The sequence below is a fragment of the Chiroxiphia lanceolata genome, chromosome 4, assembly GCF_009829145.1.
Source record: "Chiroxiphia lanceolata isolate bChiLan1 chromosome 4, bChiLan1.pri, whole genome shotgun sequence".
Classification (NCBI taxonomy): domain Eukaryota; kingdom Metazoa; phylum Chordata; class Aves; order Passeriformes; family Pipridae; genus Chiroxiphia; species Chiroxiphia lanceolata.
In genome coordinates, this window is record NC_045640.1 from 54,287,038 (window position 1) to 54,313,037 (window position 26,000).

The 26,000-nt window shown below is 38.3% G+C and overlaps 1 protein-coding gene across 2 annotated transcripts in view; it reads right to left on the reverse strand.

Annotated features, from left to right (window-relative positions):
- The window catches only part of GRID2 (glutamate ionotropic receptor delta type subunit 2), a 695,515-nt gene that overhangs the window by 65,854 nt on the left and 603,661 nt on the right, over positions 1 to 26,000 (reverse strand). For both annotated transcript variants that reach the window (XM_032686347.1, XM_032686346.1), the window contains one exon: positions 2,373 to 2,539. In XM_032686347.1, the coding sequence (XP_032542238.1) occupies positions 2,373 to 2,539 (167 nt within the window). The remainder of the gene's footprint in view (positions 1 to 2,372; positions 2,540 to 26,000) is intronic.

Genomic DNA, 26,000 nt, shown 5'->3' on the forward strand with positions numbered 1-26,000 from the left:
GAAGGGTGTTTAGAACAAAATGTTGTAAGCTACCTTGTAAGCATGATTTCTCCTTCATATGCTTGTTATATGGTGTTACACTGTTTCAAACTGTAAATTTATATTCATGGACATAATTAGAAGTGATATATAATATGCTCTCATCGTACAGAAATAAAAATATAAGCACAGTAGCACATACATTTGCAGAATATATATCTATAAATTCTCCAGTAGGTAATATACTCAAAGCAAATTCCAGTTTCTCAGTTGAACTATTACTTTTGCTAATGTAATGAGTTACTTTTTCACCAGTGCTAAGTTCTGCCTATCCTTCCAGATCCTCCTGTAGTCCAATATCTGACAAATAATCCCTTTCTTCATCTACCTGAACTCTGATAACTACAGCAGGAAATGGAAAATGAGTGCCTATGATTCCTGAGTCCACCAGGGGACAACATATGACCTCGGGAATTCATTTAAGTCTCCTGTTGCTATAGATTCCCTAAGCATTAAATAGAAATGGCATTTACTTTCCATGGAGAGGTGTTAATAGTTAAATATTGCTTCAAAGATCTTCAGATAAAAAGACCTATATATGTGCAAATTTTTATGCTTCTTCCTGCTTTCCTATAGCTTCAAGATATTATAATACACTGAAAAGCTGAAATTTTCTTATGAAATAAAATTGTACTTGGAAATGTCAGGCCTGCACAGACCAATGATCCAGAAGCTGCTAAAGGCAGTGTATCAGAAGTTGTAATCCAGCCTCTTCAGCTGAATACTGCGATGGAGAAGATACTCACTTACCAGAACCAGACATAACCATTTTCCCCATATACCAAGAACTATAACCAGTATATAAAAATGTCAGAAGCAGTCTCTGAGGGTCAGTTTGGATACATCCACCCTGACTTGGAGAGCAGCAGTGGTGGGCATGAAGAATACTCATCTGTGTGGGCATGAGCCGTGACATGCCAAGCCACTTGGCAATTTCACTGTATTTAGTATTAAAGACAAAGACTATAAAACTCCCCAGTGTCTTCAAATTTTTGTACTCAAGTTTACGTGGATAATGCTGTGAAGGGGATGAGTTAACACCTTGACAAGCACCTGAGATCTCTAACAGCTGAAAGCGTTTCTTAGAAAGATTACAGGAAGAAATTTTACTTCTTTGTTTTGTGTGGAGACCCCAAACAGTTCAATGCCAGAGATTTTAAGTGAAGCCAGCCTGATCATAGCTGGAATATGAAAGTATTAAAGTATTCAGTAAATATTGGCCTCTAATGCTCATTGTAAGATACAAAGCATATATATGTTTCATTGAAATTAAATTTTTCTATGATCCTGTGGACTTTTTAATTATGTTACTGCTATGCTAGCACAAAATTCAGCCACATCGCTCCCAGCATAGAACAGATTCAAAGAATTCATGCCTTCTCTGTTCATTCAGTATGTGTAAGCAGAGAGTGATTCCTCTGACTCTGCATACTGTTACTTACGGCTACTTTTCCCCCAGTTCACTCTATGGACTGAAGATAAAGGCAATAGTCCAAAGGAAGCTTATTTGTATCTTTACATGACAACCACACAGAAGAAATTCTATCACAGCAATTGTAAAACTTTGTTACATGCATCTAATGCAAACCAATATAAACCAGGTTGAGAGACCAGATTCAGAATGAAAAAGGGTCATGAGATTAGCCCATGTCTTCTCCTAAACACCAGACTGCGGACACTACACTTTTAAAAAGTTTGCTTGTTTTTTTCATATTTCACACACATCCTGATTTAGGAATCAATACTATAGTGAAGCACAAATACTGCAAAGGCACAATACATGCAATTAAGTTAGTATTTCTGGTCCTAATAGAAACACAGTACCAGTATCATCTCTGGAGATGTCACTTTTGTAGCCCAACAGATCGATTAGTGTTGGGATAAGCATTTATGCTTTTGGGTACTAATAGGATTCTTTCCACCAAAATATCAAATGTTCTTATTCATCTCCCTCAAGTTTTCACATAAAATTTACTTTTTTTTTCTTTAAGAAATGGCTTCTCTAACAGGAAGGTTTGAGTTATGGTGACTCTCTATGACAAATTAATCAACTCTTTCCTCATTTTCCTGCTAATGAAGTTCAGTTTATGTCATTAATGTTTTTCAAAAGAAACAAGGACAATTCAAATAACAGCAACATGAAGTGTTTTTTCATGCAGTTTCTAGAAAGGTGAATAATTCAATGTCTCAGAGAAAATGAATGTCTATGTAAAACATGAAGTGGACTACAAATACAAGATGTTTCTCCTTCACTGAAAATTAAATTAAAAGACAGGCCCAGAGCCAAGAGAAACTTTCTCTTAGGACCTACTCCTCCTACTCCGAACCCTTACCTTTGTGAGAAAGCATCTCGGTAGGGGCTGCCATGCTGCAGTGCGATCCCATATCCTCTGTCCGCAACAGTGTTCCCGACTGTGTAAAAAGAGCACTCTGCATCGTTGATGGCCACGTACTCCAGCACTGCTGCATCCCAGACAAAGGCATAGTTTCCATATTTCACCTGCAGTAAGCAGAGGAAAAGCTCAGTCTACGGACTGTGAAGTCCAAAAGGAGGCCAGTGCGTCTGAAAACGTGACAGTTTCAGCACAGGCTGTTCTTTAAGGAAAGGGAAGTTTGGGTGCCCAGCTGCTGCCAGCTGAAAAAGTCGCACAGTCGCTGGTGCCATGCAGTGCTTTGGCAGAGCACCTCACCTGAAATGGAAGAAATGTAACCTGATAACAGCGCAGTGGAGGAAATCTGTGGACTGTGGAATCTGTTTCCTCTTCAGGGAACAAAGGACACATCAGGGTCCCTCCATCAACGCTAACTTCCACATGAAACCCCCCCACTGATTTTTCTTTGAGCCTTAAAAACAACCATTTAGATGGAAGGTAGGTATTCACATTGGGAGGGTAGGTATGGCTATCCAGATGGTTAGCCATGGTCCACATTTCAGTCATGCTTCGAGTTGCGACAGACTTCATGAACACCCATTTGTCTTATGGATTCTGTGGGCAACACCACGCCAACTAGATTTTTGGGGGATTATTATTCTTGGCATGAAGTGTTTTCACATGTTTTCAAAGACTTTCATAGAGCAAGATCATGTAAACCATTTAAACTGTTTGACTAAGATGAATCCAAAGCTTTTAAAGTAACATTTTCCTATCCATTCACATTTGAAACAAATCCAATTTTATTTTTAATTTAAATATATGTGATGGATACGAAATTTCAGCATTTATTCAGAAACAAACCTTTAAAAACAGAAATTCAGTCTAAACAAATCGTTCCCCATTTCAGTGAATTTCTGCTTTACAGTCAAATCATGTTTTTCTGAAAAGATAACTATCTCTCGCTGCTCTACCAGATCCAGATCTTTTATGAGTTTTCTGTTTTGTTGGTCTCTGTGTCAGACCTGAAGAATCACATTGCTTTTTTCCTGACCCTCTGCTTGGCTTCACTCAGTGCTTTCCCTATGCTGTATTAGCCAACTAAACTGTAAAACTAGGCTGAAGCCATTGACTTTTTACATCTAATGGGAATAAATACGTGACAGCTAAGTGAAAAGTAAACAAAACACAAAAAGGCCATGTGGGGCCAGGCAATCCAGAGAGAATTCAAAACCAAGTCAGCATATCAAAGTAAGCAATGTCAGTACATCATTTAGATTAGGCTTTGACAATGTAGATTATGTTTTTAAAGACTGTTTACATATAAAAGTTACTGAAGCAAGCCACACCGTCTGCTTGCTCACAAGATGTAGTGCACAAGGAACGATTGCTTTTGGGACACATTGCTTTTTACTGCAGGCCTGGCAAGGGAATATTTCCTATTTCCATCTGTAGGCATGGTAGGGGGAGGATTTGTGCAGATTTTGGAGTAGAAAGGGAGCCATATTATCTCTGGACTCCACATGACTTGCAGGATAAAGAAAATTCTTTTCAGAGTGCAGACACACACCGGATTGGGTCATTTTTAATCTTCGGGCTCTGAAAAGAGTCAAGAAGGGTTTTTCTTTCCTCCCTGTGGAGATTTAGGTCTATCTAAACAGCCAGGGAATAGGGGATAAAAGTGAATTTGCAGTTAACAAACAATACAACTTGTATGCTTGTCTTACAGGCACTGCCACTCACAGAGCTCTTCCTAGCATGGGTTATTCTGATCTTCCTACAGCCACCACTTGACTAGGAAATAGCATGACTGAGAAAAAAGCCCTTCCTAGGAGAATTTAAAAGGATAATGACTCAGCCTGAAAAAGGATCATGATGTGCAGAGAACAAGGAAGGGAAATAGGAGACAAAAGCAGAAGATCAGAAATGGGGAAATGAATCCTGAAAAGGATCAGATGGACTTTCTGAACAAAAGAATTAAGGAAAAGTGGGGTTCAAAAGCAAGTAATTTTACATGTGGGAGATAAGCTTTGAGGTGGTGGAAAGAGCAGAGAGTTATGTTTTGACACCTGCTTTTGTCCTAACCCACACTTTTAACATCCTAGTGTATTGAATTCACCTAAGTGCTTGTAAAATGACTTATCAGCTGCTCAGCTGGTCAGGAAAAATTCTCTTGATTTGGCTGCCTTGCTGTAAAACAACTCACAATGAGAATATATAAAAGTGGTAAAAGCACTTACTGTCAATAATATCTGTGATGAAGTGGTATATATAAGATCCTTAGAGTAGACCTGATAATATCACAGTTCAGGTTCCCACGAAGATATTACTTTTCATAGATAAGATCACAGTAAGCCTCAGTTAAAGCGCATGGGGCACAAAAGAGATTGAAGAGTCAGAAGGGATCATTCCAGTCATCTACCTTTAACACATGGTTGCTCCATGCATTAAAATACATACTTTTTAGCATTTTTGCCTTATTCCTTTACAAATCTAAGGAATTCAAATCCATGGAACAAACCTAGAGTTTGTAATCCTTGTAATGCTTGTAATTCCCCTCTTTATGGAACTACTTCTTGGTCTAACATTTTATGTTGCTAATCAATGCATTTATTTTTACTACTTATTTTTTTTAATAACTTTCTTACATCATTCCTAGGTATTTTTATTTTTGCAGCTCTAAATACTCACACTTTGGTGCTGACACCTTTCAATTACTGATGGATCTTTCTGTTTCTTAGCTGGGCTGGATATAGCTTTTTTTAATCTTTCCTTGCAAATTTCTATCAGTTCGGTCCTCCCATTAGCAGTGACACTATTTTTGAACTGTCTCCAATTCTCAATTTTTAAGTATGGGAAAAACATCTGTCTCACTAAGAGAGAATCATTTATCTGGCAGCTCTGGAGGTACGTGATTTCCTTTTTAGTATACTCTTCTGAGAATCATAGTCTAAACTGTCTGCCCATGGATCTTTCACACAGCTTAAAAGAAGTTTTAGCTTAAAGAATTAAGAATAAAATTTTGCTAGAGTATAGCATATCTGGAACACTGCTGATATTTCACAGTTTTACGCCTACAAATGAATAGCTATACTGTGAGAAGGGGGGATGATGCTTTCTGCAAAATCACAAAGCAATTCTGGAACAAAATGTCAATCAAAACTTACGTCCTTCTCTCTCTCCCTCTTAATATGGGAAGCACATATTTTTCAGTTTTCCAATAGCTATGCTGAAGACTTCTTCTTTGGGCCTCAAAATGAACAGCAAAAATTCCAGCTCTGCATTATGAGAAGAAGTTAAAGAGCTTACATTCAGACAGTTATGGGGGCTAAATGAAAGCAAAATCTCCTCAGAGAAAGAAACAGTTCCTTGTAATACCTGTAACTCACTACTCTAAGAAGAACTGCATCCCTGATTCTACATTTTCTCATCATTATATTGGCATTTTGTGTAGAGGTAATAACATTTCAGGATGGTGGCAAATCTGAATGCTGGTCACACATGACCACACAGCCCAGGATCACTAGGGAAGCATTTGTAGGAGGAGGGCATATTATCGTTCAGCAGCAATCCCAGCTTTCCAGTCCACCAGGGCATGGAGAACTGACACTTTGGTCTCCTTCCCTGTGGCATCCTGCCTGTCATTGTGGCAGAGCTAAAAAGATTTTTTGAGTATCTGATAACTTCTGTCATAGGGAAAAAACCCCCCAAACAACCCAGGCAAAATTGAACCTGTTAGTTGTTCATCAGGGTATTTTGAATTCATGCACTACACTGGTCATTAAGTGAAACAGGGAGGTATGGTACTATACAGAAATGCTTGGTTTCACTTCACGGTTCTGTGAGCAATTCTGAAGGAGTTCCTGTAAAAAGAGTTGTTACACAGAATAAGGATCATCAGCACACAGATGTTAAAACTATTTCTATAGCGCTGTTATATTTCTATTTTCTATCACTGAATATTTATAAAATTTTTATTTGCTGGAGTCCTGTCTGTAGATATTAGTTAAAATTTATCTTTGGTGATTCCACCAAAAACTAGTTGAGTTAAACACGAAAAACATTTAAAGCCATTAAACTGTTGCATATGCACATATTTTATGCCAACATGGATGTGGGTAGTATTTCTTCTTACAGCTAACCCATTCATGCAGAGTAGGCTGAATAATGTATTTGTGTACAATTCTGGCATTCTAAAAGCACATTTCTAGGTCTAGCAAATGATAAATTTCAGAAAAAATAACTGTAAATAAACAGCAACCAATTACTGCAATTTTTCATACTTAAATTCTTGGATAGTATCTTTTCTGTATTTTAAATTCTGCTATAAAAGAAATACAAAGAATCCTCACAAAAGAAAAAATTACACAATAAATTTCAGGTTAAAAAGAGCTGGCAGTTATATTTCCTGCAGAACTCTTTTAAATATTTCATGGTACATAAAATGTATTAACTGTTATAAAAACAATAGAACTTTTAAGGCCAGGGAAATCTCAAGTTTCAACTGATTGAAATGATAATAATTTTTTTGGAAGAAAATCTGAAGATTATTAGATAATGCTGATGAAGCCCATTTTCTGAACATCCTGTGCCTATAGTCTGGAGACACAGTGATGATGCTTTTTCTACTCCTTCCCAGCACGAGTCAGGTGCCATCCTTCCTCTCCAGCTGCTGTACACCTTTCACCTGCTTCATACAGCAGTTTGAGGGTTATGTTCTCCAATACAGACCATTCCACTGCACTGACTACACAGGGGAAAAAAATGCCACCGAATGCTGCTAGCTAGACCTATGCCCACCAGTGAGGACCTGAGACTTGGGTTCATATAAATACATAAATTAATTTTTTGACATATTCTTTGCATGTTCAGCAAGGGTGCTGTAGCTACAGCCTGCAGAGGGCTTTGCTCCATTCTACAAAACAGCCTTACCAAGGATGCCATTACATGAGGAATGAAGAAGAGGGAAGAAAACTGAATGAACTTTTGAAAATATATGAGAGCTAATATACATAATGTGGATATCATACTCCAAAATGGGAAAAGGTAAAGATAAAATCAGTGGTGGAAGCTTAAATCTAGATTGCCATATTATCAGATGTTGGTAAACATCTGATGGCATTCACAAGAGAGTTTTTTTTCAGCAGAAGGAAATGGAAACACTTTGATCTCCATAATCCATTTCCAAGAGGCCAATGAAGTTGCTGTTTACGGACTGAAGCAGAAGTCAGATCTTCTGGCTTCAGAGAAATTCTCATTTGCTAATTTGTTTTCCTCAGGGGACAAAGGTTTCAAGTCTTGGTTTTTTACACAAAGGGCATAAATCTAGCTAATTTCCATTTGGATCCCAGTGAAATAAAATCTCACATTTCAGCTTTGTTGAATAGATTCCACTAATTCACAGTTCTCGCAAAAGTAATCTTTCTGTACACCCAAAGTACAATTTTGGAGCTTCTTGGCCCACACTCCCTTGCAGTCCAGCACATGTGGCTTATCTGCATAACTTAAGAAATGCAGTCATGCACTCAGAGAATCTGAATCTGAATCTGACCAACAGCTCTCTGCAGCGCATGACAGGAGCTGGATTCCCACGGTGGTATTAGAGCACAGAATAAAAATTCATATATATATATATAAAACTCTTCTCAGTCATCAAGACAAGCAGTTAATTAAATAATAATAATCCCCCCTCCCCCCTTTAGGATGTCATTTTGCAGAGTCTACAGAAAGTTATTTAAATTCAAGGGGCACTATTTGACAAACATTGAAAGTTATTCTTTGTACTTATTCAAACAGAAAAGTGTGGAATAGTTTCTAAAAGCATTATTGAGCTAGTGCCCAGGAGCGAACAGCAGCAGGAAATGAAACACTGGGAAGCTTAGGGGAAGAAAGAAGAGGTTAGAAATCCCAGCCTCATCTCCTTTTCAGTATGAAGTTTATCTTACATTACATTGTCATATCAGCTTGAATGGCATGTCTATTTGCTCCACATAAAACTTAATCAGGAAAAGCATTAATTCCTCATATGCAGCCTGCCATCAACTTCTTGAGAAAAGTCTAATGATCACATGTTCACTTGTTACGCCAGGCAGACCTTGAATAAATCATCCAGAATAAGAATTACCCAGGTATGAGAGCTTTGTAATGAGAGGGCACCTCCGTGTCAGAATTTTCCCAGTGCTCAGCATTTTGCCGCTGCAATTAAATGGATCTTGGAAGTTACAAGACAGGAAATAACAAGCAGAGCAAAACAGTGGAGATCAATCGAAGGTGCATTTCTGAGGGTGGTGGGAGAACGAAACCAGCTGCTTCTTCAGGTGATCACAGCAAAGCGCTAAAAAAAGCAGCAGACCATGATGACCACTGACATGCAGCTGAACCAAAGGGTTCTCTACCACAAACATTAATTTCAGATAGAAGAGAAACAGGATGCAAAAAAAAAAAAAGAAAAAAAAACAACAGAAAAAAATCTCAGCAAAGCAGACCTTTGAAAGGTAAGGAAGCATTTTTTTTTATGCCAGCTTCTCATTTATTTTATGACAACTAAGTGCTTCAGGTAGTAATGCGAACTATTTTAAGGGTATCACTAGTGAAGGTCATATACAGAAATTATATGAAAGCACTTCAGGTTCCTCAGAAAATCAGATCTGTGGCAACCAACTGGTAGTGTCTATAATGAGGTGAATTTAAACTAAATGTTGATAAAGTGAGTTCCCTCTTCTTTGTGGCAGTTAATTCTCAATAAAAGAACATTTAAATGAGGAAATGTAAATGGATCAATACTCTACAATTGGGTGAAAAAGTAAAATTTTGTAGATTAAACTGTCATGAAAAAGTTTAACAGAGAATTTAGAGAAGCAGTATCCCTCTTTAAATTAAATCAATCCAGTATGACACTCACTGAAGGGTTCTTGTCCCATTCTTTAGAATAAAAGCAGAGTCAATCTAACTGCAATTCTTGGACATCATTCCTTATTCAAAGACACACTTACTGAATACCAACTGCAAGGATCAGAAAAATCATTAAAAGTCAAAAAATTACTCATCAAAACCATTCATCATCTGAAAAAGAACTTTAACCACAAGAAAAGTCTTTGCAAAACTAGCAGTGATACTGAAAAATCCTTCAGTAAAAGCCCATTGGAAATAATAGTTTCATTTTAGAAACTTACTTTAAAGAAACTGACTTATCTTTCAGTTTTTTATATTCCTTGTACATGAACCACAACTTTCATAGTGGTAATAGGATTCAGGATGTCCCACTACTCACACAAAAGAATTTATCTTCTTTTGAACCATTGTACTCTTCTCTTTTTGATAAGCATCTCCTGCCCAGATTTGAGTGGAGCAGACTGGCACAGCAAATCTAGACCCAGTATCTTGAAGCTCCACAAGAAATGGTTCCCAGCCCCTCTTTTTTCCCCCCTCTGAGATTACACTGCACAACAACTTAGCATGTTTCCCCTCAATCTGATACCTTGTAGGAGACAAGAAACACTAACTGCTGTTAACCTGCACCAGCCTGGGCTGGGGCATGAAGGAACAGGTTTGGATCGTGAGGCTCAGTACTTCCACATCAGTTCCCTTTCATGTAGACTATGGTGGTCTCAAAACCTGCTTCTTCCTCTGGAAAACCTGCATGAAACCACCTATCATCTTCTTTAGCAGTGAATCTTCGCCTTAAGCGCAGCAGTTTCTGTGAAACTGAGATTTGTCACAACTCCCTCAAGTTTTGGCCTTTCAGTGACACCTGGCATCCCCTTTCCCTGACAGTTCAATAAGGGATATGACAGGGTGGTTCTAAGTATTTCTTTCAGAAGACTGTAAGTTCAGGCTTCTGCACAGACTGGTGCTGGGCTGTTTCCATCAAAGCACTCTGGAGAAACTCCACACAGATATTTCTGGTCTACGGTATCTGCAGCTAAAGAAACCATTTTAAGCCTGATCTTCTACAAGCAGGTCAGTCTCTCCTGACCATGCAGCCCAGGTGGCTGATGCTGCACCAATAAACACTTCTGTATCCTCAGGTCTTTTGCTGTTTAGGACCCACGGAAAACATTAGGAGCTGTGGGAGGGGGAAGAAGACCAGTGCAGTCTCATTTTTTACTCAGTTCAGACTGCCTTCTTGCTATCACCATGCAGACAACTGAGAAGATCGCACAATAGAACAAATTGTCCCATAAGGTACCTGTAAGTCTTAAAAGCCAGCTTCTCTCTGCTGCTGCCCTCTCTGCAGCAAGCTTACAGCCCGTTTTGTGCTCACAAACTAGGAAGTCAAATCCCTTGTGTAAAACAGTTAATACAGAGCCTACTGTTACAGTCATTCTCAACGCACAACTAAGACCGCCAGGCAGAGCAAGTCCAGGTAAAGGAGCAGGCACTCAAGTTCTATATGTACAAAGGTAAATAAAAACATAAACAAGTATCCAGAAGGAATTTCAAGTTCAGACAGCACCCAGAACAGTGTAACGTGCATCTGGCTACTTTCATGTCCAACTAAGGATTTTATATGTTTACTGCAACTCTAATTTCAGGTGATAGCTGGACTTCTGCATCCTTATAGAATGAAATACTTACAGCCTTTGCCTTCAAGTGTACACAGACTAGTTAATCTCTGGCTACAGTCTGCACAGGCATTTCCACCTGTCCAAGGCTGTAACATTCATTTTGCACACCTTTGTAAATAAAAATGAAGTGCAGGTCACAGACTCCTATTATATTTGCTTCAAATTCATCTTGACCTGCCCACACCACAGCTCAAATGGCAGAAGACAGTTTACAGTTGACAGAACTGAGAAACAGCCACCAAACATCAACTAAAAAAAAATAAATTATTGTTGTAAACCAGTCACTTGTGCTGGAGGAGTCATTCAGGACTCATATTTTTCATGAAAGATTTCTCATCCCTTTTTTCTCCTGAAGCAGGAATCAACAGAAATTTGTGGGCAGTACACTTGACACAAACTCAATAGAGGTAATGTTAAACACAAAAATTTTGCTTGATGAAGGTGATAAATTAAGTTGGATAGAAACTAGCTACCTTTCTGCACAAGGAATCTGAAGACTTTGAATTAAGGAAAAGTATCACAAATTTTGAGACCAAAACTAGTAAAGAAAATCCAAACTGGAGAATATTTTATTCCAAAAAGTTGACTTCAACCTGAATTACTTTCTCTGCAATGGATTAATATTTAAAAATGAAAACCCCCATATTTTGATCAAAAAGAGGTAATAATTCAATACAGAAATACACTATGAAGACATTTTGACAATTTTAATGCCTTTAAAGCTAAACAGTGTTTTATAAAAATACTTCCATCATTACACAGCTTCAGTTTCGATTACTCTAATATTTCATTACTAACATTCAGTTATTCTAATGACAACCCACTCTGGTTTACTTGATTTATGTTTGTAGGTATCTTACAAAAATCTAAATATATAAAAATAGAATCATTAATACAATAAGCAATTGTATTTCCAACTTCACTCTAGATTTCCCACAAGTCTAATAAATCATGGAAACTTATGTCTCTTTATGTGTTGCTCCAGCCTCTCAGATTCAAACTTGGATAAAATACACTCAGAAATCTGATTATATCATAAACAAGAATAGTTCTGTGGTAAACATACAATGCAATTAATTAGTCACCCAGTCTTATTTATTTTCTTAATTTGAGTTTGATGTCTATGCCCCACGTCACTGGTGTTCTTTTCAAAAATATAATACAATTGGGTTAAAATCAAGTACTTGTTCTAGCCTTACCACATTAATAAAAATGCCGAAGCATCTTTGAGATGAGTAATGAGAAAAGTGGAGTTAAAATATTTATGGAACGTAAACAATTTTAATCATGAAGATACAATGCAATCAGCTGATTTGCCTTCTCAAAATGAAGTAGCATTTCACCTAGAATTAGGAACATCAACTGAGATTTTCTCAGATGATGCACTTGCAAATCAGGTATTTGTGCATGCAGTGTGGACAGTCAAGTGCCCAGCTAATCATTTACATCAGTAAACATCTTATCGAGTGAATGAAATAATTTCATTAGTTAACACCAAACAACGGGAAAGGAAAATACAATAGCATCATAAAATCATGAACTCCATATTCTAGCACTTCATCCAATGTGTAGCAGGTATCACCTACCATCTGTGTGGGGATGGCTTGATGAAGGCCGCTACCTTGTTAGGAAATGTACTCTCATTCAGTGTTGTGCTATTTATTTTACTGAAAACAGATTGGACCTTATCTATGTAAAGAATGAATATCTAAGTTGATGTTGCTTGTTAGTTACATTTATATCATTACCTAACTTAAAAATAACTTCTCTTACAGGACTCTACCATGAGAGGGATAGTACATTGAACACATATATACTAAAAGTGGGGAAGAACTGCAGTTTTTCTCTGGCTTTCAAAAAAACAGAGAGAAGCTGGGGTACTTCATTGCACCTGGGGACATGTGAGCTGCCAGCACAGTAGCAAGGGTGGAGAAAGGCCTTAACTGACTGCCAGAACAGAAAAATAATATTTTTTTCTGTCCAGGTCTATATTATTGGCCCACTCCTCATTCCTTCAGTATGGATTTTTAAATGCAAAACAATGAACACAATTTTCTTCTTCACTTGTTAAGGGAGATTATAAGGGATGCTACACAACTTCTGACACATTGGTGATATATGCCTGACCAAGTTTTCAGGAAAAGTGCTGTATGCCTGCATCTGCACACACAGCCCACACAAACCGCTTTGCAGCTGTGCAGTGCTCTGTGTGCAGATACAGCTCCTTTCTGTGTTTAGTTATATTAAAGCATCATACACAATGCAACTGCACACACATGGGCTCTTCTTCTGAAAATATGATCCCTTAAGACACAAATGGAAAACATATTTCCTATGAATGGACATCTACGTCAAGTCCAATATAGCATCATTGTTGTTACACCATTCATGTTAAATTTTAGAAAAAGTTTAATTCACAAGATGTACACAAGAAAACAGAGTAAATACAATGCCAGAAAAATATATCCTCCTTTATCTTATGTATGACATATCTATGAAGAACATATTGTAGCTGAAGAAGATAAAACCACAATTATATTTTCTCTTGTCTCTTTTAAAACTTCCTTTTAGTTGTGCTTATTCTTTTTGCTACATTTCAATTTATTTGGAGCTGAATAATTCAAGTCCAATGGGAATCTAAGGCATTTACACTTGGCATCTAGTGAATAATTAATAGTCAGTTCAGTGGTCTTACTCTGTACCTACGTAGGGCACACATCAGACGTTAGGTCTAGCAATGTATGAGCTGAATGAACTAAGAGATAAATCACAGACTGTAAAAATATGGCAACAGTATAATAAAAAATAAAGAAATCTACAAATTGAGAACAATATGATAAAGATGAGATCAAAACAACAGTCACAGAATGTACATAAAACTTGCCATGGGGTGTTAGGAACGCCTCATAGCTTACAAATTGTATAGAGTAGTAATAAATACAACATAACTGAAAGCTGTATAGAATGTGTGCAATATAAATCCTGAAAGGATACAATACAATTTGACACAGTATCTGTCAAAAAGTGTACTATGTAAAACTCCATGGGGACTGGAGACACTCCATCAGGCCTAGCACTAGTATTAGAAAGAAATTCAAAACAAACCTTCTGCAAGTTTCTCTGCTATTGGATGTGATTTGCCTTCGTTCAGCTAGGAATGGATCTGGATGTTATACAATGTTATGTAAAGTAATTCTTGCTGTCATGAGATTTTCCCTTCACGTAATTCTGCTCATGAGGTCTGGAAAAGTTAAATCAGCTCATAAATTGGTGGATGGGAATACAAATTGAGGCAAAGTCTACCACTGACCGTTTCAACGGATGCCAAATTTGAGCTAATGATTTCTCGTGTTGGATGCAGGGAGAAATTACCTCTGAAGGTATGAGAAAGGGTGTGATAGATATGAGGCAGGGAAAACCTCTGATGGGATGTTCTAAGAAGGTGGAGAAGCCAGCTGCTGAGAGGCTGAATAGGGAGATTGAAGATCTTGAAAAACGGGATGCCATTTTGGGAAGGGAGAGGTACAGCAAGAAGCATAGTAAAATCCATCAGATACAAAGAATTTATGTGATCTTTAGCTACATGCTTGGCTGATGCTTCCACTCCACAAAATCACTATAGTGTCTGATAATGTGAAGAGGCTCTCACCACCACACGAGAGGATGTATTTAGAAGTATGATTCTCTAAATCAAGATCACTATTGGTTCTATATAGCCAAAAAAGAAAAATTAATACCCTGAGTATTTTCCACAATTGTTGTGATTCACAAACATATGTTATATGTCATTATATTAGCCAGACTTTGGGTACAAGCTCTTCTGAATTACTTCTGGGTTTGCCTACTTTTATTCTCTTCTGAAATCTCATATTGTTCTGTTCTCTTTGTTGTGTTCCATCTGCTGCTCACTTTGTTAAATCTAAAATGATTTAATGATTGCTCTAATCAAGAGTAAGATACTGTTTAAAGAAAACCATCTCCTTCATTTAGCTTGCAGCACAACCATAGCAAAATCAAAGAGGTTCAATTTAATAATAGAATGATCTGAAGGACTGAAAGCGCTTCGCAAACATTCATTAATCGATGCGCACATTTTCCTTTTGTGAGAAAACATTCCTGCCTTTACTGTTTACACCTGCCCAATCTGCACCTACAGTATTGTGTGTTGCCTCCTGACTATGCTGTGAACCACAATATTTGGACTCTGAGAGTCATATAATAATTTGACATTATTTGAGCAAAATTTTAGCACTTGAGGCCAAAACCTCTGAGTTTTTCTACTTTTACCCAGCTGATTCTCTCCCTTATCCTGACGCTGAGGGGAACAAGCAAGTGGCTGAGGAGGGTTTAGGGGTTGGCTGGGGTTAAACTGTGACAGTATTACAAAGAAATCCTGCTCTGAGGTCAGGGTGATAAAACAACACAATCTTCTGCTCTTTGATTGATGCTATGACCAGAACCCTTTGGTACTTACAGACTTTTATAATGCATCTGCTTATCTATCTACTGGGTTTTTCATTACAGATGCATTGTATTTTCCACCCATCTTGATAAAGCTCCTGGGATGGATATCTCTCCCTCTCTTACATTCAGCAGGGAATGGGGTCTGTTTTATTTGATTAAATAGCTGTTCTGCAAACAGCCATAAACACCAATCAGCCCCCATACAGCGGGAAAGCTTTAGAGCTGGGAATGGTAAACAACTCTCTCCTGCCATTGTAATTCAGGAAGGGAGTTGTGCAGCCTATATAGAGTGGGTATTTTACGCAAAAAAAAATAGAAGAACGAAATGTGGATACAGCCTTGTTAAAATGCTTCTTAAAATACTCCACGTGGCACTTTAATTGTCTTTTCCCGTAGCTTGGCTATTGAAAAGAAACTCATTTATTGTAGTCACATTTTCAAATCAGACAACTCTGCCACCTAATTCAAATGCAAAGAGACATAAACTGCTTGATGGCAATTTAACTGTAGAGAATAAATGGTGGAAAAAACCAATTATAATTACTCTTCAGCCTAAGGAAAGATTCTGCTTTTTTAACAGAAGAATTTTAGCTTTATTTTTAGTTGCCACACTTTAGGAAAGCCTACTTGCCTACCTGGTACACCTTCCTCATAACACTTTGAATAAACTAATAAGTTGAATTGATTGGAATAAATCAATAAAATTATATATTCCAACAAGATGCAATTTTACTAAAATGTTTCCTACTATGTATAATGAAATGACGAGGACAATGTCAAAAAGCAGCCAGTAGCAAAAGCCTGCTCAGTTTCTGGTCTCCCAGACCAGGTGTTTTCAGATAAGACAACAGACATCTCTCTGGCTCTACACCTGTACGTACATTTAAACGCACATAGGTATTCAGAAGCACAGACCTAGAATTTGTAAAACAACCACCATTCTGGGGTAAAATTTTGGGTTCCTCTTCTGTATTTGAAAAATTAACCTTTTCTGTGCTTTATTTCTCTGTGTGGTATCTTAAACTGCACTGGACTTCCTCCTCTCTCATGTTTTGAGACTAGGATGACTTTAAGGGCAATCATCTGTTTTAATTAAATTTTCCAATACTTAGAGGCTTGATATTTATATATGTTAGAGACTAGAAAGGTTGATTTTCCTAAGTATTCTGCTAGTGGTTTTTAGTTTGCAGTTTAATTTTCCTGCACAGTTCTTATTACTTCACTAGTATTTAGTTGCCTACCAATATGTTTATTAACGTATTGAGTATTTAAGGATGATATTCTAAAAATTTGCTATCTGAGCTTGATCTATGAATCCCATTTCTTTTCTATGACTCCAGCTGTAAGAGTATTAGAATGAAAAAACTCTGAATCATTTCATGACAAACTATTAAATGTCTTACAGTGGAGATTCACTACAGATCTACTCACTGCAACTGCAGTGTCTGTCTCTGGAATAGACATTTTGTTTGTTTGGTAACAAGCTTTCTAACAGAAATTATCTAAATCTATCAAAACTGTTTTATGAACAATTGGTATAGCAGCTCCAAAAACATGAAACAAGATCCCTCTGTTACCTCTTATCCCTCTTTCATGATTTTAGACTCGCAGCCTCATAGTCAAAATCATGCTTTAGGGCTGGAATTTAGGGCACATTTTATCAATCCCCTTTTTCATTATTTCTATTAATTTCTTTTTTCTGTTGCACATATCCTTTAAACAACCTTACATTCAATCCTATCATTTGCACTTGTTAATGTATCACAATATATTTGGATATTATTAAAATATGTTAATACAGAAAAAAAAGATAGCTGGAAACATTTAAGTAAGAAAGTGAATACATTACCAAATTGTGCCTGGAGCAAGAGTATGCTCTCCTGTCTCCATCTATTGATCATTAGACAGAGTCTGCATTTCCCCTCATCTGTGTATGATACATCCCCAGAGCAGCACACCACACTATGAGTCTGCAACTGGGCTTCAAAGTGACAGTCAGAGTTTTTGGAACACTTCATCCATTGCAAATGGAAAGTCACAGATTTCGTTGCACAGACAAACAGCGAAACAATGTAAGACGGAGATAACAAAGGGGATGTGTAACTGTGTAGAGAGGTGAAGGGTGGAAAGAAGAAAGGGTTCAAGAGCTGGGGAAAAGCTGGAGTAGCTGTTATCCAAACAGAAGGGACAGAGGGTCAAAAAGCAGAAACATGAAAAAGTAAGAGGGAGGAAACAAAGTGAAGTGAGAATTCAGAAGAACAAGCAGAGGTTGCTGGAGCTGCGTAGGAGTCCGTGTAGTCCCCAGACACTCTCAGGAGGGTGGTGTTATTAATCTTCATGAACCTTGAAATGTTACAGAACCTCTGTAGGAAAAGTATGAAGTTAATGGAGATAAAATGGAGCAACAAGAGCTCATAGGACCAGAATAACAAATGCCTTATACCTTTCATGTCCCCTACGGCCAAACAAGAGTGCTCCAAATGCCAAACTACTCTTCTCTGTCAGGCATTTTATAGAGTTTTTCTTTCTTAGGATAACGAGAATGCAAAACAAGGCATCAGTGCATGGACATGTCCCTCTGCTATGGAAAGGGGTACAAGCCACAGAGAGGCATGATGAGGGAACTGTGAATTAATAGTGCTTTTGCACGAGTGAGTTAATAAAAGCAGGGGTACAGAAGGAGAAGACCTGATCCAAATTTCTATTTCTTCCTGTGGCAGCAATTTTTGACAGACCTTTTCAATTGATTTTTTTAAAAAGGAATATGGGACTGGATTTTGGCACAAAAGAAAATGTGTGGTTGTTAAACTGCACAAATTTCTTTGTCATCCTTCCACAGGAAAATGGCTACAAGAAGTGACCTGAAGAAGTAAAAGAATTACTTCAAGTAGGACATTTTACTCATCCCAAGGTTTGCTTCCCTTTAGGTTGCACAGACGTGGCCCATATCTGATGTGACCAGACTAGAAAAGCATATGTGTGGGAGTGTGTGACTTCCATCAGGAGTCTCTCTTGTTTAATAAAGAGCACTACTCAAGAATCCTAAGGATATATCCCTCCACAAGCTGCTGACACACAAGAGGAGATCCACTGCTCTGTTAACATCTCAGCACAGCATGCTCATCCCTCTGCAGTTTTTGGTCTGTAGGTCATAGTCTTTTTCACTGAGGCAATGCCATAGGTGGAAGAGCTTAGGAAAGTAGTATGTACAATTTTAGCAACAGCATTAGAAGTAGATTTATGGGTTGGAAAAAGTAGCAAGTGTTTTTTATCTAGCAAAAGTGCCCAAATGACAACTGACACCTTACAAAATGGACCCCTCAGTACCTTTCTGCCCCAGAGAATCTGCATCTCCCAAACCCCTCCTGGCCTCTGCAGCTGATAAACAGAAGGGGGAACATAATTTGGTTTTGGTTTTGAGAGAGCAACATGCAGCAGAATTTCCATTTTGCTACAAATATACCTGTGAAGACATTTCCAGTTTTGTACTCTTTACTTAATCCTGTATTTCACTCATGAGATGGTTTGTAACAGCATCCATGAGAGCTGTTTCTCTTTCAGACCTCTCCTGTGCTAATGTATAATAAATGCACTTATCACCTAGTAAGTACTTTTAAACCTTTTCTTTTTCCAGCATATGACAACAGCATTGCTCTGGTAGATCCAAATACGCACAAACTAAGCTAATCATTTGTAGGGGCGAGTTCAGCATCCTTTTCTGTTTATACAGTCCTTTCTAGCAGATGCCTCCCTAATACTGAGTGTGACCAGCTGAGAAATATTCAGCAATAAATAATACTAGCAAAAAAATTTCCTTTAAGCATTATCCTGACATGCTCATGCTCAGCTTTTAAAACTACTGCCTGAAAATGCCCCTTTTTCTTAAATTATTTTCTAATTGTCAGTTTTCTTACTCCCTGCTACGTTCCAAAATTTTCCATCTCCTAAAAATCCTGGCTTCAGGACAGAGCTCAGAATTTCTACAATTAATCGCTTGCCAGTGCAAATGAAAGCAGCATCCATGCTGTTTATTTATTCAGAAATTTAAAGTCTCTCATATATAATGCTTGGGATTGTGGTATTCAGATGCGATAGGGCCATGGACACAAATGGGGCTGCACATGGTTCTGGTAGCAATTCCCAAAGTGCCCAGTGCCAGAAAAAGGCACAAGAAGATATAAGGGGGTTAAACTAAGCACTGCCAGCTACAAAGTCCTCATACACGTAGCCAGAAGCAGTTACTCCACATGGTGTGGTCTAGGTACTCTCGCCATCAGAGTGTAATGTTGTGTTCCTACCCGTCAGAAATATCCAAAGTTCTCCAGAAATTTACAGTGGCAGATACCCACACACAGAGCTGGTCTCCTACTGTCAGGACAGGGATGCATGCCAGGTTTTTCACTCATAACTCCATCCTAATTAGTCCAGTTCTACAGAAGAGAAATGTCAAGTGAAATCTCCACTTAAAAAGGAATCAATTTTCCCCTTTGGACTGTTTTGCCATATAAAAAGATGACTACAGGGTTAGATGCAGGCTAAGGTGTGAAGTAGTTAACTTTGTATTTGGCCATCAAGATGAAGGATTGGGACCCTCTGGGTTGGGCCCACCCCTTCCATTCCATGCTTACTACTCAAAGGGCTGTTAGCTATCCTTTTTCCAGCTGAAAAGTCTGGACTCAGCTCTCTGCAAAATGCAATTCTACAGAATTGAAGCAAAATTAGTTCCTCAGAGTATATTTTGCTATTTCTTATTTTTATTGCCATTTCTAGTCATGGAATATGATCTTAGTTTGGTAGGTACTGTACAAAATAAGCTGACAAGAAAAATGGGCACTCCTGACCACTCTAGAGAAGCAAACTGTCTGTCTTCAATAGCTAGGAAAGAAATTTGGGCACCTAAATTAGGCACCTCAAGTTACACAAGATAGGGGCCATTGACAGATCTAGGTGAAGCAAGGTTTTAAGAGAGAAATATCTTTGAACAGAGGAAGGGATATATCTGTGGGGAGAGCCCTAAATAACCAAGCTTTCAGGCCAACAAACATCTGAAAATGAGCAGAAAACTTCAAGATTAGAAAACTTCAAGATTAGAAAACTGTCTCTCAGACTAATGATGTTAATCCACAAGAGAATTCAAAAAAAATATGTAGGTGGCACCACTGAAGCTGGAGAAACTGAGAGATAATAAGGACCAATTCCTCAATAAAATCTTATTTTCTCCCTATCTTTTTATATTGTATTAGACTGTTATAAACTTTAGTTCCCATGCTCATCTTTTGAAGTTAGGCTGTAGCTCTCCTCTCAGGATGAAGGCTGAAAAGTCAGACACGGAGAGGTTGTTTTTTGAGAAATACTCTTCATCTGATAATGGTGGTGTTCATTAATTTAGTTCATTCTGGGTTTTGGCAGTTCTTAGGTTTCTCTCACATCACATCTATGCTAGTATTTAGATGACTATAGTGTGAGTTCTTCTCTCCCCTCTGATTTGGCAGCTGTAAAATAAACCACAGGAAGGGAAAGAGCATAAAGAAATAACAAAACAGCACTGCTCAGCTGATGGGTAGCGATCATAGTGCGCCAGAGACCCAGTTGTCAAGGTTTTTGTTAGTGTAATAACAAAGAGGAGTGCTAAGGAGTTTGAAGAAAAGACAAGACCACTGACTTGAGGGAAAACATACCTTACAGAAGAGTCCTTGGAGAAAGCATAAAGATGCTTGCTTGAAAAAGGAGTTGCACTGGAAGCTCACACAAGTGATTTCCAATTCAGAAATCAGAAAGCTACAGGGAGAATCAGAATCCACCATGAAAAGCCTTGAAAGTCAAGACAACTGGTTTTGGGTGTTGTTTTGTTTTGTTGTTTTTTTTTTTTTAAACCCAGTAGGATTTTCAATGGAACTAAATGCAGAAAGGGTGCTTTATAGAGGTCCCAGAAAATAACTCTGAAAACTACTGAACCAATGGACTGGAGGTTGTATGGGTAAACAGTAGACATGCTACAGAAAGTAAATTGGGAAAACTTCAACAGACACAGCAACAGAATGCCACAGAAAGAAAATTCAGAGGATGAAGTCAGCTACTGTAGGTTTTAGGTTGACCTAAATTAGTGGTCAGACATGAACAGACAGCAGAGGAAAACACACAAATTTTATTTCAGATGAAAGAAGTTCAGTTCAGTTTAAGAGAAGCAAAATTGCAAGTTGTCTCTGTGGAGCCAATTTGTTTGGATTTAAGAATAGTCATAGATAAGCTACAGATAGAAAAGACCATGGTCTTGGATGTAGGGTGGCCCACAAAAATTTCAGAATGAGTCTGGAAAATTCTCCAAAAGAATAGAGAGATAAGAGAGAGAGCAAGCAAAGACAGTCACGGAAGGCAGAACGGCACAGCACCACAGCAGGACGTGCGTCAGTGACATCTGAGGTTGTTACAGTGACTGGCAGGCACATGCAGACTGACCTTTGAACAGAAGTTATGAGTAACTTGGATGGCATTTCAGTGAGAGCAAAAAGGGTGAGGTACGTTCCGGAGCACGTAAGATGAAACAGGAGAAGATGAACTCAGATACACTTTCCTGAAAACTTTGGAGACAAAGGGAATACAGCCATAGTTGGATTGCTTAGTTGCTGGATAAATACATGTCCACGTAGATCCATTTCTTGATATGTAGGCCGACTCAAATTTTGACTTACGTATTCAGTTGAATAAAACCCAGCTCTGCAGAAAATAACTTTTACAGGTGTTTTACTCAAGATAAAACCTGTGAAAACTCTCTAGAAAGTCAAAGTAAGATCAGACTTTAATATACGCTCAGGAGTGTTGGTGAGGGAGAACAACCTACCTTGAATTCTGAGAAAACGAGGTTGCAGGAAAAGAGTTTTATATTTCATTTTTAAAGCTATGCACAGAATCTTCTTCGTGTTCTGTTAACAGTCACAGACCAGTTATTGTACTTCCAAAACACACTGACCTCCTCAGCCAACCCAGATAGCTATTAGCCTTTTGATATAGCCTGAAAGTAACACCACACTGCATTTGGAGTGCTTTCTGGTCAGGATTCTAATTTTTTACACTGCTGTAAGTTTTTTTAAGCCCCATATATGGAAGCAAAGATACACAGGATTGCAGGAAAGAAAAATAAACAGCCAGACCACCCATAATAATACAAAGCAAGGGCAGTAGGTGCACTTGGTACCCCCAGGCATCTGTCAGCTCCAAATCATGGACTGTGCAGGAGACAGTAATTGGAAAATAGATGAATTGCACCTTCAGCTGTGGGACTGAACGTATCAAGTTCTTAGGGGTAGTTGTGAACCTTATTACTCGTAGAGCTGACACAGAACATCTCAGCTGCCCAAGAAGCATCACCTCCAGAGGCAGAGGGGAGCCAGGGAACAGTCTCTGGGTTGATAATTAGCTTGCTAACCAACAGCTGCATAGTGTAGCTGATCCTCTTGTGAATTAAGATATACTGGAGTACTGTCACAGCATTTTTATATGCTCTTCTTTTTTTGCTTCCTATCCCTATCTTAGCCACTGTCAAATTGCTGAATCATGGTACAGATCCAGTATCCCAAAAGTCTGTCTTTGTTCTGTTTTTATTTCAGTGTCTTTTCATTGGGCTACTCCATGGTCAGAAATGTTCACAACAAAGACCTATCAACTTCCATATGTTAAATAAATTTTATGTGGTGTGATCAGTGTATCTGCCACAAGAATGGCAATTCTGATGACAATTCTGTGGGTATATCAGGATAATTAGTTAATTCAGGAGATTTTTTGGCCCACCAAAATAAATCTTCATACTGTCGCTACTGCTGTAAACAAATCAAGAAAGTCCATGTTTAGTTATTAATGATTTGTTCTAGCACAGAATCATAAATTGTTACTACCCCTTTCTTCCCCATACGAATCACCTTAACAAAGCTTTGCTATGGTCTATTCATAAGTAGTTTAAACAATATTTTACTATTACAGTATTTTTGGGAGGGTAAAAGCGCCATCCCCAGTGTCCAGGGAAAACAAACGGGCTCAGCAGTTGCAAGCACATTTCCACTGGCAGTGCAAGTAGAATCACAAGACCAAATTCCTCAAGACCAACCTCAAGACCAAATTCCTTTTGAAGCTGTGTGCAAGTTGAAAAGGAAATACTGTGAGCCTATGAGCAGTTTCTCTTAATGCAACATCCATAAGCATTATTTCACCTGACAGTCATTCACAAGTTTTCTACCAACTAAATATTTTGCAGATAGAGTTAAATAGGCAGAGGTTTCAAACACATTTGGATTCTGCCTGGGAAAGGAATTTTCCACTCTGTACTACTTAGAAAAATGAAGACGCTGTAGGCTATGGTATCATGTTCAGAGGAACAAGGTAGGTAGGATAGGGCATTAGGCACTATTATACTCCAGGGAAGAAAGAGTAGACAGGGGCACAAAAGAAGCGCTTCATTATATTTTAAATGGGAATAGTTCCAAGGATAGGAAAGCCTGTGGTGCTTGTAAAGGATTAAACAGGGTAATGTGCTTTTTAAAAAGACATAAAGAGGTATGTAATGTGATATGTTTAAGCCTAAATGATTTTTCTTGGAGTCCTCAATGAATGTTTAAGCAGGCATGACTTAGGCCTCTGTAAATCCTCTCTGAATAAATAACTTCTGCAAAAATAGAGTTTCCTTAGACAGAATGAGATGCATATTTCATAACCTATGCAAAAAAAGGAAAATCAATTTGAGACACATGAAACACTTAAGAATAATAAAGAAAAAGGGAAGATAAAAGTGAATAATCCAAGCTTATATAAAAATACAGCTACTTCCCCAACCATTTTGATTTGACAGTGAAGGAAGACAAATAACTGAATGAATGCTTCCCTATCTTAAACTCAGACCTTCAACCGCTTTTTGCTGTTTTTTGAGAAAGGAAGAGACAACAAGTGGAAGAAAATACCTAAAGCAGCTGTGCTTTTCAGGCTGTTTCTTTACCCTGCTCTCTCTTCAGGGTAAATCTACCCAGCTGCTCTCTAACCGGACCTGCCGGTACATATAGCTGTTCATCAGGGATGGAACAGGAGCACACACGGTGAGACGTGCACCTGATTTATGAGAATAACAGGACCAATAAATATCAAAATCTGAAAATTTACAGTGGCATGATCTTCCCATCCTACTCCTCTTGCCTGTCCTGCTCTCCTGCCAGGAAAAGCAGGTCAAAGCAGTAGATTGCCTGATGCGAAGTGGGACTATGCAATCATTGTCATTTGGCTGTACTGTATTTTCACTCACATGGGTACCATTCCCCATGAAGTCACTCGTACAGCAAGCATGCATTCCTGCTGAGTGAGAGGGGCGATGTGTTGAGTAAATCAGCGGTTGATCCCTCTCCCCTTCCCCCTGTTTATATATACATTAATACAACAGTGCCAGCTCCTCTGGAATTGTCAGAATAAAAGCAAGAAAAAACTAAAGAACTATTATGCTTTAACAAAAAATTTTGGGGAAGGCTCTGTTGTGAAAGCTACTTGTAAACCCCATTTAACCTCTGAGGTGGTGCAGCAGGGAGTGCTGTTAAAGCTGAGCATGTCCACTGCACTCATAACATCCTTTCAGGACACCTCTTTTCCATGGTGGTCCCTCCTATCGCAGTACATTCATGGTCATTAGTCAGCTGAGTGGAAATCCCTTTCCCTGTACCTGTTTGGAAGCACTCTGTAAGTCTCTGCTCTCTCACTTGGCACTCCAGGAATGTGTGCCAAGGTAACAGCATTACAGAGCTTGGACAAACTGCTGTTCGGTCATGCTTTAGGAAGGTAGAAACGAAATACAGAGGAAGACCTGTTGGTTTAGCTTGTCCAGGGTTATATTTAGCTTAATAGCTCTGATGTGGCCAGTCAAATTCATTAAAGACCCTCAAGAACATCATGAAGCATAGATATAGGCCTAGGAGGCCCATGAATTCTTTCCTCTGAAATGTTTTCATCTTTTTGAAGTGTGTTACAGAGATTATAATCTCTGCCTTTTATCAGCTACCTTTTAAAATATTAGTTTTCTTTGCCTAAGATTAGCTTTTAACATCACTTTCTTCATCCAGCTTTCTTCCTGAGCAGGCCAAATACAATCTCCCCAAAGCTTCTGTGTGAGCAGCAGCTGGCAAATAATCTTTTTCTGTGTCATGTCTTCCTGTAAATTGAAGGAAGGGGAGAAAATGCACATGTAGGTAAATGCGTATGTTCATTAGAATCAGGCCTAAGATGTCTGATTTTTTTGAACTGGAGGGTGGTTGGCTTCTTCACCTGGCACAACTTAGTTTTTCAACATCATCATTTGCAAGTGCTTATTCCTGGGGAGCAGAATCATGGGAAATTAAAGAACTTAGATATTTCTGGTTTTGTAGGTTTTAAGACAGCAAATGCCATATTTCCAGGAACAAGAAATCAAAGACTGTAATCTGGAATTACCTGCCAGCATGCTACACCACTTGTTTGGGTTTTTTTCAGCTAAAAGCCTTCAGTCAGCACAGCTGTGTTTGATGTACTCTGTTTTTTGATTCTTCTGAAACCCTTT